Raw genomic sequence first — 14,873 nt, 5'->3', positions numbered from 1 at the left:
CTTATTCACATTTACTCTTAACTTTCTTCTTTCACACACTTTACCAAACTCAGTCACCAGCTTCTGCAGTTTCTCACATGAATCAGCCACCAGCGCTGTATCATCAGCGAACAACATGTATATATATGTAAACTGACTTGGCACAGGCAAAAATCAACTGTTGTACCCATCTCGGATGAGAAGTGCGGTAATAGATGTAGGAGGAGAGGTTGCATGAAAGGTAAGTTTGAGCTCCTCCGGAGTTTATAGACCCAGCTCTTTAAGGTGGAAAGGTTGGTTATAGGAGGAGGATAAAAACAAGCGATGTATGCGGAAAGATGGTTTCCTGGCGCTCAATCTTTCTGTTGCTGGTCCACATACACACAAGCTATGGGAAGCAGCAGCCAGGCGAGTGCCGTAGGTCTATTTCGTGTGGCTTAGGGCACACGTAGACAGCTCATAGAGCAGTGAATGAAATAATACCTGTAGAACAGAGGGAAGCAGCCATGACAGACGGAAAGAGACGATTATAGATACATGAATAATCGGATTGTTGATAGGTGCAAGTAATTTTATTCTTTATTTGCCAAGAGATGTAGAAGGACCATCCCAGATATGGTGTAGATGGAGGGTCCTATAGATATTGAATTGATGCTCACATGAAAGACCATTTCTGCACCACTGCAAATCCCCCCAGATTTTAGGGAACTGACTTTACGATGTTCATTATGTGGGTTTTGGGGGGTAAAGTGAATGGTGTGGCTATGCTCAACATTTTTATGTTATTGCTGGGATGGAATGAAATGTATTGAAATTGAATGATAGGAAATGAGTGCGATGTAGAAAGGGATACGGATTGAAAGTGCAGTCTGTCACCATTGAATTTAACCAGCCGTTCCACATCATTCCTTAGTTTTGAATCGAGAACAATAGGAGTATCGGAATGAGGAGGGGGAGAGAGAATGGGTTGAACTGTAAAGTTGAATCATCGGTGTAGGAATGAATAGAGATGTAGGACGAAGAAAGATCGCTAATGAAGAGAAGAACAAGGCTAAGCAATACGACAAAGCCCTAAGGTTAGGGAAAGGGGGAGATCCCGCGTTGTGAACGACTACTGCAGTGGAACAACTGGAATGAAAACCACGCGTCGGAGAAGCGCGATAACCAAAAGAAGGAAGTCCAGTTGCGAACGACTTGCGGCACATCTCATCAAATGATATAGAGATGTTGAGAGCCGAAACCAAAGATTCACTAAGCGCTTGAGAGAGAAGGACTAAATGTGATACACAAAGGTAAGACCACCAGTTGACGTTGCACTGTGTAAACAGTATTTGTTTTCTAAAGGAAGGAAATAAGAATAAAAAGTGAAAATTGAGGAGGACTTTGAAGACTATGGTGATAGAAGTAAGATTGATGTGCTAATATATTGTTAGTTGGAATGGAGCGGTCTACGTAGGGATGCGCTGAACCAAACAAGACATTGCTCCCAAGATGAAAGGAAAGTTTGAAATTATTCTCTAAGGTAACTTACAGGCCGAGACTCACAAATTAGTACCATTCGAAGTCATAGTTCGCTTAGGATAAAGAATGAACCTTGTGAGGTGGAGTCTTCTTCACGTAGACCAAAATGCCGAACATCAAGATAATGCAGAAGCCGCCTGACAGAATTACAGATGCAAATATTTTTTTTTGTAAGGAGCTAATCACTATATATGTGTTTGGGATGCTAGGTTATTTGGCAAAATAAGTTATTTCGTAGGTAGTCTCATTTTTTTTTTCTTCCATCATGGAAACTATCAAGAATGGATTGGCTTTAATATGTTGCTCCCAAGGGAAGCGATGGGGCGGATCTTAGGTGATCCCATGAAATATAAAATCATTTTACACCAAAGAAATTCTCTCGTTGAGCTAATGAACTGGTTAGATTTGGGAGAATATAATTGCATATTATGTATTTCTTTCTTTTTTGTAAGGGCCATATATCAGGAGCGCTGAAAAGTGCAAGTTCAAATCTATAGCCGATTTCTTAGTAAGATAGACATCACGTCGTTCTTATTCTTTGTAAATGGATGAGCTCATTAGCATACCTGTTCTATTTACGCAGCATGACATACCAGTCATATCGTATAAACAGAGCTCCCAACCTTTTCCAAAAAAAAATAAAAAGAACACAAATGGCAAAAATAAAGAATTTTGAGTAAAGAAATGCAAACCCAAACTTCAGGCTGCACTTCTTTTCAGCCTAGCTATACACTTTCTGTGTTAGAAAATCTGATAATGTTTGCGTGCCAAGACTCAGGCGAAATTCACTGGAATTTTTACTTACCAGACGGAAAATTCTCTCATTTTTGCATTGCTGTGAGCAACTGACTGGAAAGCAAACATGATTCTGGGAAGATGTACATACTTTTCCTTAAAAGAAGACTTTTCTCTGTTTTGAAATGGCCACCCACAACTTATCAGATCTTTGGACAAGAAATACACCTTCAAAACGATCTACCTGGTAAGAAAATTCAAGTTCAAGCTCCTCTATCTGCTTCAGTAACTTTAGCGTTGAGGATTTGATTTTTCTAGCAAAGTTTCCCGTGTTACTCATCTGTCATTGCCAGAAAATTAGTAAATTAACTTTTTCTACTTTGAAGAATAGCAATAGATGGAAGGGAACTAGTAATTTCTTATGCACTTCTATATACATGATAATTTTGTGCCTTTATGTGCGGTCATTTCCGCGAAAGTCGGAAATTGACCGATGTCCGACTTATTTTGTACGCTGAATAAGTACTTGCATGCGCGATGGGTACACTATATAGTGAACAGGGCATACATATATGGACATACTTCCCATACATTACATACATATATGCGTACAATAACATACGACCAGAATTTAAAAAAAAAAAAGAATCACTAAGAAAAATCATACTGCCGTATTAATCTCAAAATAGTAATAAATACGACAAAAACGTAGTGGTCGGCAGCATTGTATAAATGTAACGCATCCTATGTAAGGCCTTTTACTTAATTGACTCGATTCCGGACCAAATGCATTCCTCTTGTTTGCTGCTATTGTATTTCTTTCATTAACCAAAGCTTCAATTGTAGCACATAATTCTGCTCTGAATTGTAGTATATTGAGAAATTGAGAATAAGCGTCTACTACAGGTCAAGTCCACACAAAATTAGGTGTACAAAAGAGTACAAATACTGTAGCATAGTCTCGTACGAAGAGACCAACTGCACCGTTCCAGGGGTTCCTCGTACAGGTCACAGCTGATGTAAACATTGCAGACGACAAACGAAAGGTGTATCATCTTATAAATATACTTATCATGTCAAGAAACAGAGGTCGATGAGGTAAATGATTTTTCTATTACTGCATATGAATATGAAAAATATATTTGTTTATATTGTCGTGTAATTAATTAAGGACATAATCACAGATATATTTACATATATGTACTTGTTTTCTAGTGTGTTGCCCTGCTTCGAAGTTTGTATGCTCGTGGACAGTGTATGACTCCCATAGTAACCTGAGGAACTTGCCGAAGACAAGTGAAACTACATATCAACATGCCATACGTCTTAGTAGGACGGACACATGATTTTTATGGAAGAAGGTTTGCATTGGAAATCCTTTTCTAGTAGAAGGCAGACCGCCTTTTGAGCCAGCACCTCATAGCAGTGATAGTATGATGATTGTTAATGTGGATTTCTTAGAAAGTGCTATATGCTTGTCACGTAATACATAACTTAGAATTTTTAAGGGTTATTTATCAATTTAGCATCGTATTACAATTATTATAATGGATTTTTAGGTAATTGTTAAGAATAGCTCCGCATCAATTTTATTAGCTTTCATTATTGAGGGATTTTGATCTGCAGTGTTAAGATTTAGTATTTAGATAATACATTGTCATTTGTGCAGAGTGATTTTGGGCATTTTGTTTTATTCAGCCATATCGAAAAGGCAATTTTAGTTTATAGATTTTTTTTTGTTTTGGTTGGAGACTAGTCACAGACAAAAATCCACTGCAAGGCCGTGCCTTAAGTGAAATCTAGAGATGATAATAAAAGGGAACACAATAGACAAAGGAAAGTATTTATGAATTTGGGAGGAAGTGGAAAACATGTCTTTAAGAATGTGCCAAATCATAGTTACTGAGAGAGACATTAGAAGATAATGAGTTCCAAAGCTTCACGGTGTAGGTGAAGCATCAGTCATCAGAACAGACTACACTTGATATACCAATGCCCTCAGAGCAATCAGGGTTACTCAGCAGTATTGCATGGTTTAGCTAGTGGTGGGGGCACACGAGCAGCCAGCTCTTAGTAGCAAAAACCAGAGTAATACTAATAGAAGAGGGGAAAAAAAAGTTCACCAGCATTGCATTGTAGAGAAAGAGGTTCAAGTTTGGAAGTTAGCCTGGAGAGATTATAAGTTGGACCGCTTTCAACTGTGTCAAGTAAGGATGCAGATGGAGAACCACCCCAGATGTGAGAGCAGTACTCCATACAAGGACAAATCAGTCTTTTGTATAAATGGAACAACTGCTCAGAAGAAAAAAGCTTCGACATCTAAATAGGACACTCAGCTTCTTAGAGGTAGACTTAGATATTTCTGTAATGTGGGGGTTTCCAAGAAAGAATGGATGTTACAATAATACCAATTATGTTCATTGAGTCAAGCAGTGAAATTACAAAACCTTCCAAGGAGAGACGAAAGTTGTGAGGAGTTTCAGATAGAGAGTTGGGCAGAAGCTGGGTCTTGGAGGTATTAAACTGGATTAGATTTCATCTACCCCACTGAGATACCCTGTCCAAGTTTATTGAGGAAGATGTGTAAAGATGAGATGCAGATCAAGTGAAAGAAGTAGCAAAATTGAAGGATGTGGATGAATGCATTGTTGAGTCTTCACACTTTAAAACAACAAGGTGTTTGGCTCTAAAAAGAAACCCAAAACCTGCAGTTTTTCTCCTATGAAATGAATAGATTTACTTTAAAACCTCAGTATAAGAACTCTTTTCTTGCCAAACACTAATCTAGGTTTGAAATATTGTTGGTGGGAAGAGGTCATTAAGTCCTGTAATGAGTCTATAGATTATTACATTTTAATTACCATTCACTTTGCATTTAGCGAGTGTCTGTCAGATCAGGGAAGTATTATCAGTTACTTTCCATGATTATTTCAAGTTTTTTGGGCTGAAAAATTACCCTGTAAAATACCTGGAATATTTGCTGTTGTAATTAAGTTATATTTCAAGTTTAAAACAAAAAATTTTTTTGCACTAGAGAATACCCTGCAATACCTGCAGTTTTCGTTATTTATCTAAGGTTAGTAGATTTGCATGAAAGGCTCAGTATTAGGACTATTTTTCCTGCTGCATACAAATCTGGATTTGAAATACTGTTTCCTTGGTCATAAAGTCCTGTTATTAAGTGTTTGAATTATTATATTTTGATAATCTTTTGCCTCATATTTAGTGAGTATTTGTCAGTTCAGAGGAGTTTGAGAATATTTCCATGATTATTTCAAGTATGGAAGCATTTTGTTAAGTTATATTTCAATTCTAAAACAAATAGTTTTTGGGGTAAAAATACCCTGCAAATTTTGCTATTTTTCTGAGGTCATTCGATTTGCTTCAAAACCTGAGGAAAGTACTATTTTCCATGGTGAATGCAATACTGGTATTGAAATATTGTTTGGCCTGTGATTAAATCAAAAAATTATTACATTTTAATCATCATTCAACTTGGATTAAGTGAGTTGGCTCAGGGAAGTATTATGAGATATTTTATAGTGTTATTTTAAGTGTAAAAGCATTTATGTTATAAATCACTTAAAACAAAAGTTTTTATTGGGCTTAAAGATACAGAGAACTATTACCTGCAATTTTTGCTATTTTTCTGATTTCGATAGATTTGCTTGAAAACTCAATGGAAGGACTATTTTTCATGCTGAATATGAATCTGGGTTTGAAATGTTGTTTACAGGATCATTAAGTCATGTAATTGAGTCTTTAAATGATTGAATTTTATTGATCATTTGCTTTGTGTTTAATGTGAGTATCTGTAGGCTTAGGGAAGTATTATGAGATATTTTCCAAGATTATTTCAAGTATAGAAGCATTTCATTATGTTATATTTGAACTTCAGAAAAACATTTTTTGTCCTAGAAAAATACCTGCAATTTTTTCAATTTTTCTGACATTAAGTTTGATTGAAAACTTCATTTTAAGTATTATTTTTCTCAGTGAATACGATTCTGGGGTTTAATGTTGCTGGGGGTATTATGGTTTGTAATTAATTTTATATATGATTACATTTTGATCATCATTGATAATCATTGGCTTGGGGAAGCATTATGAGAGATTTTCCAATATTATCTTAAGATTATCCATAGCCTTTGCCTCATGTCCACATGATATTGTTGGGGCACTGTTGCTTAAAAAATGCACAACTTTGCCCTCTCAGGTAACATTTTTTCTTTTCACACATTTTTCATTGCTTCCAGAACCTTCACCCCCTCCCTCATCCTCTGATTAACTTCCACTTCCATGGTTCAGTTTGCTGCTATGTCCACTCCCGGTTATCTAAAACATTTCACTGAAAGGGATGGGAGTGGAGGGCTGGAAATCCTCCCCTCCAGATTTTACTTTTACAAGAGAAAGAACAGAGAAGGGGGCCAAGTGAGGATCTTCCCTCTGCAGCTCAGTCCTCTTTTCTTGATGCTACCTTGCTAATACGGGAAATAGCTTCAGCAAGGTAGTACCATTAACTTTTAGGTGTTATACCATGTGGGTATTTCATGATTGAAAAGTCATCCTCAGTGAAGTTGTATCATCAGTAGTAGACAGAAAGGAGTTAAGTCTCATCATGAAACTCAATGCTCCAAAGAAGACCATTATTTCCCAGTTTCAGCTTGGACTGTAGTCTTGAAGCTCAGTCCCATGAATGGGGTCCTGTGGTTTATCAAAATCAAAAATAATGTTTATGACTGGAAAACCCACTAGAAGCAGCGGTATCTGTGAAAAAAAAAAGGGGGGGGGAAGCAAAGTCCAGACACTACTCAGTCCCAGGTAACTTATACTAGAGATCTTATTTTAGAAGAGTACCATTTAATTTAAATGAAATTGGATTCATAATTCTTGTGTGTCATATTTCATAAAACTTTGCAAAGGGAGAGTTTATCAAATATGTATTTTTTCAGGTTATGGGAGATTGTGGGCCATCTTAAGAACTTTGGGGAAGGGAGAATGGTTATTAGGAGTCGTTTTCAGAGGTACAAAGAACCATGCTTCTACAGAATTGTGAGTGCTAAACCAGAGATGGACACTGGCAGACCTCATATGGATGAAGTAAGTACTGTATTGAGTGAATCAGATTGTATTTTGTTTGATTTAGTATTTATTTATTATACTTTGTCATTGTCTCCTGCGTTAGCGAGGTAGCGCAAGGAAACAGACGAAAGAATGGCCCAACCCACCCACATACACATGTATATACATAAACACCCACTCACGCACATATACATACCTGCACATTTCAACGTATTCATACATATATATATGCAGACATATACATATTTACACATGCACATATTCATACATGCTGCCCTCATCCATTCCCGCCGCCACCCTGCCACACGTGAAATGACACCCCACCTCCCCCGCATGTGTGCAAGGTAGCACTAGGAAAGGACAACAAAGGCCACATTCGTCCACACTCAGACTCTAGTTGTCATGTGTAATGCACCGAAACCACAGCTCCCTTTCCACATCCAGGCCCCACAAAACTTTCCATGGTTTACCCCAAATGCTTCACATGCCCTAGTTCAATCCATTGACAGCACTTCAACCCTGGTATACCACATCGTTCCAATTCACTCCATTCCTTGCATGCCTTTCACCCTCCTGTATGTTCAGGCCCTGATCGCTCAAAATCTTTTTCACTCCATCCCTCCACCTCCAATTTGGTCTCCCACTTCTCCTCGTTCCCTCCACCTCTGACACATATATCCTTTTTGTCAATATTTCCTCACTCATTCTCTCCATGTGACCAAACCATTTCAATACACCCTCTTCTGCTCTCTCACCCACACTCTTTTCATTACCATACATCGCTCTTACCCTTTCATTACTTACTTGATCAAACCACCTTACACCACATATTGTCCTCAAACATCTCATTTCCAACACATCCACCCTCCTCTGCATGACCCTATCTGTCACCCATGCCTCACAACCACATAACATTGTTGGAACTACTATTCCTTCAGACATACTCATTTTTGCCTTCCAAGATGACGTTCTTGCCTTCCACACATTTTTCAACACTCCCAGAACCGTTGCCCCCTTCCCCACCCTGTGACTCACTTCCACTTCCATGTTCCATCCGCTGTCAAATCCACTCCCAGATATCTAAAACACTTCACTTCCTCCAGTTTTTCTCCATTCAAACTTACTTCCCAATTGACTTGTCCCTCAACCCTACTGTACCTAATAACCTTTCTCTTATTCACATTTACTCTCAGCTTTCTTCTTTCACAAACTCAGTCACAACTTCTGCAGTTTCTCACCCGAATCAGCCACCAGCTGTATTATCAGCGAACAACAACTGACACTTCCCAAACCCTCTCATCCCCAACAGACTGCATACTTGCCCCTCTCTCCAAAACTCTTGCATTCATCTCCCTGACAACCCCATCCATAAACAAATTAAACAGCCATGGAGACATCACACACCCCTGCCGCAAACCGACATTCACTGGGAACCAATCACTTTCCTCTCTTCCTACTCGTATACATGCCTTACATCTTCAATAAAAGCTTTTCACTGCTTCTAGCAACTTACTTCCCACACCATATATTCTTAATATCTTCCACAGAGCATCTCTATCAACTCTATTGTATGCCTTCTCCAGATCCATAAATGCTACATGCAAATCCATCTGCTTTTCTAAGTATTTCTCACATACATTCTTCAAAGCAAATACTTGATCCACACATCCTCTACCACTTCTGAAACCACACTGTTCCTGCTCAATCTGATGCTCTAGTAAGTAGGATGAGTAATAAAAACTTCATGTGACACATAGTTGTAAACTCCTTTGCTTTAGGTCCTGTATTTGTCCTCCTCACATTTCAAATCTGGTGTCATTAAGGTCACAGTAGTGTCTCTGTTGCAGTGACATATTTACCAGAGCAATTGTGTGTACAGTTATAACCCTATAGATATAGGAGGAAGGAGTTAACACTGCTTTTGCAGCATGTACCAGACTCTAGTATAGTTTACTTTTATTAATATCATGCAGAGGAGATATTTTATACAAACTTATATATGCTAACACAAACACTGAAAAGTGATAACACAGATAATATTTTACTGACAAAATAGAAATGAGAAAAATGTGACAGCTTATTCATACATGTGGCAGCACTTAGTGGCTGAATTTGGCTGACATTACATCCAATATGATGCTGCACAGTGATGATATAACCACGGGCACTTGAATAGATTCAGTTTTTTTTAGATAGGTAGAAATACCCTTTGCTGTCACAATGAAAAGATTATCTTTTCTCCCCAGCTGTGCTGAGGGAAGGGAGCTCCCTCTCTTGTTTGCAGTGGTAGGGTTAAGTTTAGAAAGTTGCACGCCATATACACATAGATAAGTATGGATTTTTCAGTTTATCCAAACATGTCAGTTGTCTCATTTCATGCAGTTGTTCCTCTTACACAGCTGCATCTGCAGTTTATGGTAGTTTATTTGGATAACATCCCCATCAGTTTGAATTATTAACCTCATTGATAGAGTTTCATTTTTACTTTACACTGCATTTATCCAAAGTCACATATCACATCCTTTCATGTATTCACAGATATCTTCTCCATACTTCATATTAGAGCCTAGGATCCTCAGGATTAGGGCTGTGATAAGTTCATTTAGTTGGTCTACATGAGAGTTCATGTTTGTAATCAATGTGGCCCATGTGTGAAAAGTTATGTAAAGATAATAATGCATGTGGTTAACATGATGTGTCATGACTAGAACTAATATATCACCATCTCGTCCTATCTCATTTTTTCATACTTGATCACAGTTTCCTCCGTTGGCAAGGTAGCATCAGAAACAGACGAAGAAAGACACATTTACTCATATTCACAGATATATATACTTATACCCACATACACATATATATATATACATATGTATTCCTGTGAGTCTATGAGGAAATGAAACACGATAAGTTCCCAAGTGCACTCTCTTGTAATGATCACATTATCAGGGGAGATACAAGAAAGAAATATGTATCTTATACTTCTTTCTTGTATCTTCCCTGATGACGTGATTATTACACGAAAGTGCACTTGGGAACTTATTGTGTTTCATTTCTCCATGGACTCGTAGGAATATACATGATAACGCACTAAATTGTGGTCCTTTCTAATACACAAGTATACATATATGCATATACATATATACACCTGTATATATTCATACTTGCTCGCTTTCATTTAATCTCAACAGCGCATATGAATGAAGGAAAAGAAAAAATATAATATACATTTTCTTCTTCTCCCCCACAACCAATCACCACCCCATGCAAGATAGTGCCAGCAAGCAGACAAAGAAAGGCCACATCTGCTCACATCCGCACATGAGCTGTCAAGTATGATGCACCAAAACCAAGGCTCCCTATCCATATCCAAACCCTGCAGAGCTTCCATGGACATTTCACATGCCCTGGTTCTGTCATTGACAATAAATCACATCGTTCAAATTCACTCTATTCCATGCACGCCTTTCACCCCCCTGCATGTTGAGGCTCTAATGGCTCAAAATATTTTTCCCTCCATCCATCTACCTCTAATTTGGTCTCCCACTTCTTGTTCCCTCCACTTTTGACCCATATATATATATTCTTTGTTAAATGTTCCTCACTCATTCTTATCATATGTCCAGTCCATTTCAACATACCCACCTCTGCTTTCTTAACCACACACTTTTTATCACCACACCTCCTTCTCACCCCTTTCATTACTTACTTGATCAAACCACCTCATGCCACAAATTTTCCTCCGACATTTCATTTCCAACACCTCCACCATCCTCCTCAAAGCCCCATCTATAGTCCATGCCTCACAACTACCATTCCTTCAAACACACCCATTTTTTCCCTCCAAGATAATTTTCTCTCTTTCCACACATTCTTCAGCACTCCCAGAACCTTCGCCCCCTCCTTTACCGTATGACTCACATCACCTTGCATGGTTCCATTTGCTTCCAAATCCACTCCCAGATATCTAAAATACTTCGCTTCTTGCAATTTTTCTCCATTCAAATTTACATCCCAACTAATTTGTCTGTCAACCCTGCTGAACCTAATAATTTTGCTATTATTCACAGTCTTTCAACTCTATCCTTTCAAACACACTTCCAAACTCGTTTGCCAACAGACCACAACTGACTGACTTTCCAGGTCCCCACATCCCCCACAGACTGCATACTTGCCCCTCACCACCCCATCCATAAACTAATTAAACAATAGCGGTGACATCATGCTTCCTAGCTGCAGACCAACCTTCACTTAGCACCATTCTCTCTCTCCCCTCTTCCTACTCATACACATGCCATACACCCTTGATTAAAGCTTCTCACTGCTTCTGGCAGCTTTCATCTCATAACATATATTCTTAAGACCCTCCATGTGGCATCCTTATCAACCCTATTATATGCTTTCTCCAGGTCCATAAATGCCAAATGCAAATCCATTTAGTTCCTTAAGTAATTCCTACACACATTCTCCTGTAGGTTATTTGATAGATATCCCACTGAATTCAACTTTCTCTTTAAGTTTCTTAAGTTTCCTAAGTACTTCCTGATTTGATGACTCCAAGTCAAATGTAATCATAAGTGGTTGCCTTCTTATATCGTAGCTGTAACCACCAGTTCTCCCTTGCATTGCCTCCAGCAATCTTTTTTGACATACACTTCGTCCTTCTTTTCCCTTTCTACTTCATTAAGTGTGCAACCTCATAGCCTTCAGCAATCTTTTGATATGCATTTTGTCCTTTTTCCTTCCATCAATCTTATAAGCATTTTGTCCTTTTCCCTTTCTTTCTTACTTGACTAATGATCTTTTTTCAAACCAAAAATAATCAGATTTACATTTATCAACCACCTGCTTTACCAGTCTTTCTAATTTTGGTGCTACCCACTTTTCAGGTAGATTTCTCATTTTAGAAGTGTCAACCCCCAGGTCTCTAATTTCCCTATAATCTCTCTTTTAGGTAGCAAACACTGGTTTTGTATGCTTTGATCATTCTAAACCAACCATCAAAGAGCCTATAAAATTCCTTGATTGCCTCATCTCTAACAGTGCATATTACACATGCTTCACTTAATTTCCTGTGTACTTCTGTTTGTACCTCAGTGTTCCTCTCCAGTATTCTTCATACTTTGCATCTGTTGATTACCAAAATTTATTCTTCTAAACTAACCTGCCCACCCTATCTATGTATCTTAGTCCATTTCTCTGACTGAGCAGCTGCTGATATTGCCTCTTCTGTGCTCTCATGCCCTCTATATTCAGTAGATTCTGTATCTACAGGGTGAGCAACCCTAATCCGAAATGCTTCAAAATCTGAGCCTTTTTGAGCAGTGACATGACGTTACAAGTGGGAAATTCCATACCTAAACACATTGTTTTTTAATTGTATTAATGGTATTTCATATTTTTTTTTTACTGTTAAACACTTATGTGTGAGTAAGAGTAAGAAAATGATTGCTTATTAGTAGCATATGAATTCAGTGTCAGGAGTGAAGGTGATCCCAAACAACCACAGATTGTCCACATGGGCAGCTGAGGTTGTGACACCTTAACTTTCTAATGGTTCAATGTTACACAAACTTTGTTTCATATACAAAATTATTAAAAATATTGTATGAATTACCCTCAAGCTGTGTGTACAAGGTGTGCATGAAACATGAAAAAAGTGGATTTTGTGTTCAGACTTAGGTCCCATCCCCAAATATATGTATATGTGGGGGAGGGGGCAAAGGTTCTGGGAGCATTGAAGAATGTGTGGAAGGCGAGAATGTTATCTGGCAGAGCAAAAATGGGTATGTTTGAAGGAATAGTGGTTCTAACAATGTTACAAGGTTGTGAGGCATGAGGTATAGATACAGTTGTGTGGAGGATGGTGTGATGTGTATTGATTAAGTAATGAAAGTGAGAGAAATGTGTGGTAATAAAAAGAGTGTGGTTGAGAGAGCAGAAAAGGGTGTATTGAAATGGTTTGGACACATGAAGAGAATGAGTGAGGAAAGATTGACAAAGAGGATATATGTGTCAGAGGTAGAGGGAATGAGGAGAAGTGGGAGACCAAATTGGAGGTGGAAGGATGGAGTGAAAAGGATTTGAGTGATCAGGACCTGAAAATACAGGAGGGTGAAAGGCATGCAAGGAATAGAGTGAATTGGAATGATGTGGTATACCAGGGTTGACGTCCTGTCAATGGATTAAACGAGGGCATGTGGAAGCTTCTAGGGTAAACCATGGAAAGTTTTGTGGGGCCTGGATATGGAAAGAAGGCTGTGGTTTCGGTGCATTATACATGACAGCTAGAGACTGAGTGTGAACGAATATGGCCTTTTTTGTCATTTCCTAGTGCTACCTCATGTGCACGTGGGGGGAGGGGGGTGTCATTTCATATGTGGCGGGGTGGCGGTGGGAATGGATGAAGGCAGCATGTATGAATATGTAAATGTGTATATATGCATATGTCTGCATATGTCTGTGTATGTATATGTATGTATACATTGAAATGTATAGGTATGTATGTAAGGATGTTTATGTATGTACATGTGTATGTAGATGGGTTGGGCCATTCTTTTGTTTGTTTCCTTGCGCAACCTCGCTAACGCAGGAAACAGCGACAGAGTATAATGAATAAATAGATATAGCATATGCAAATATTCCAAAATCCGAAACACTTTTGGTCCCAGGCATTTCTGATAAGGGATACTCTACCTGTACTATTATTCCTTCCTGTACCTGAATGGCTGTCAATATTCCTCCTTCAGTCCCTAGCCCAGTCAGAAAAGACTCATCAGATTCTGCTTTTAAATGGCTTCACCTTCTTTCCTCTGGTTTTATATCTCCAGAATCCCTTCCAATAATTTGTATTCCTGTCCAGAATCTTCAGCTATATTTCTTAGATATCTTAATTCATTTTTAGTGTCATGACTTCCTGTGAATACTATTTGTGTTTTGCTCGGAGAGTGTTTTACATTCATGTTGTCCCATCTTCTCAGCCTCATACATATTTACCATGTCTTTAGTCTTATGTGTGTGTGCACATACTCATTCACCTTGGCCTATGCCAGATACCCTTTTGTTCAACTAACCTAGGGATGGATGCACAGTGACTAGGATTTGATCTTATACAGGTTTGATCCCAGGCTACATCATGGAGGCCCTTGTGTCTCTTTTAGTTTATCCTTTGTCTAATTAATCTTGAGTTACTAGACCAATTTCAACCAGATTTTTTGGATGATAGTTTAGAGTAAGGGTCATGTTAATGAGAGTGTCCTACATCATCCTCTTAGGATAAGATATGGCTCTATGTACTTTTGGTGAAACAGATTGATGATATGATAGTTAGAAGTAGCATTATAGTAATTGAGATATTGATTACTGTATAAGATATTCATCATTGTATCCGAACTAAGAACTGCTAAATACAGAGTGCTTGAAGATGTAACAAAGCCCAGGAATCATTTGGTACATAAACTGTAATCCCAGCTAATTATGTAGGTGGGCTAATGTATGTGAATGAGAAGATCCAAGATGAAATATGTATTGTCAGAATTTAATTAAAGCTAGAACTATCC

The 14,873-nt window shown here is 38.3% G+C and overlaps 1 protein-coding gene across 5 annotated transcripts in view; it reads left to right on the top strand.

The window, feature by feature from the left end:
• The window catches only part of mRpS34 (mitochondrial ribosomal protein S34), a 293,839-nt gene that overhangs the window by 260,046 nt on the left and 18,920 nt on the right, over nt 1-14,873 (top strand). For 2 of the 5 annotated variants that reach the window (XM_071676018.1, XM_071676040.1), the window contains exons 3-4: nt 3,451-3,596; nt 7,188-7,335. In XM_071676018.1, the coding sequence (XP_071532119.1) occupies nt 3,550-3,596; nt 7,188-7,335 (195 nt within the window). In that variant the 5' untranslated portion in view covers nt 3,451-3,549. Of the gene's footprint in view, nt 1-3,187; nt 3,334-3,450; nt 3,597-7,187; nt 7,336-14,873 lie in introns of those variants that run through there. The other 3 variants (XM_071676062.1, XM_071676051.1, XM_071676029.1) reach the window with 2 other exon arrangements.

Source organism: Panulirus ornatus, chromosome 2 (assembly GCF_036320965.1).
Source record: "Panulirus ornatus isolate Po-2019 chromosome 2, ASM3632096v1, whole genome shotgun sequence".
NCBI classification, from domain to species: Eukaryota; Metazoa; Arthropoda; class Malacostraca; order Decapoda; family Palinuridae; genus Panulirus; species Panulirus ornatus.
Note: the sequence above shows the minus strand (reverse complement) of the source record. Positions and strands in the feature narration are given on the sequence as shown.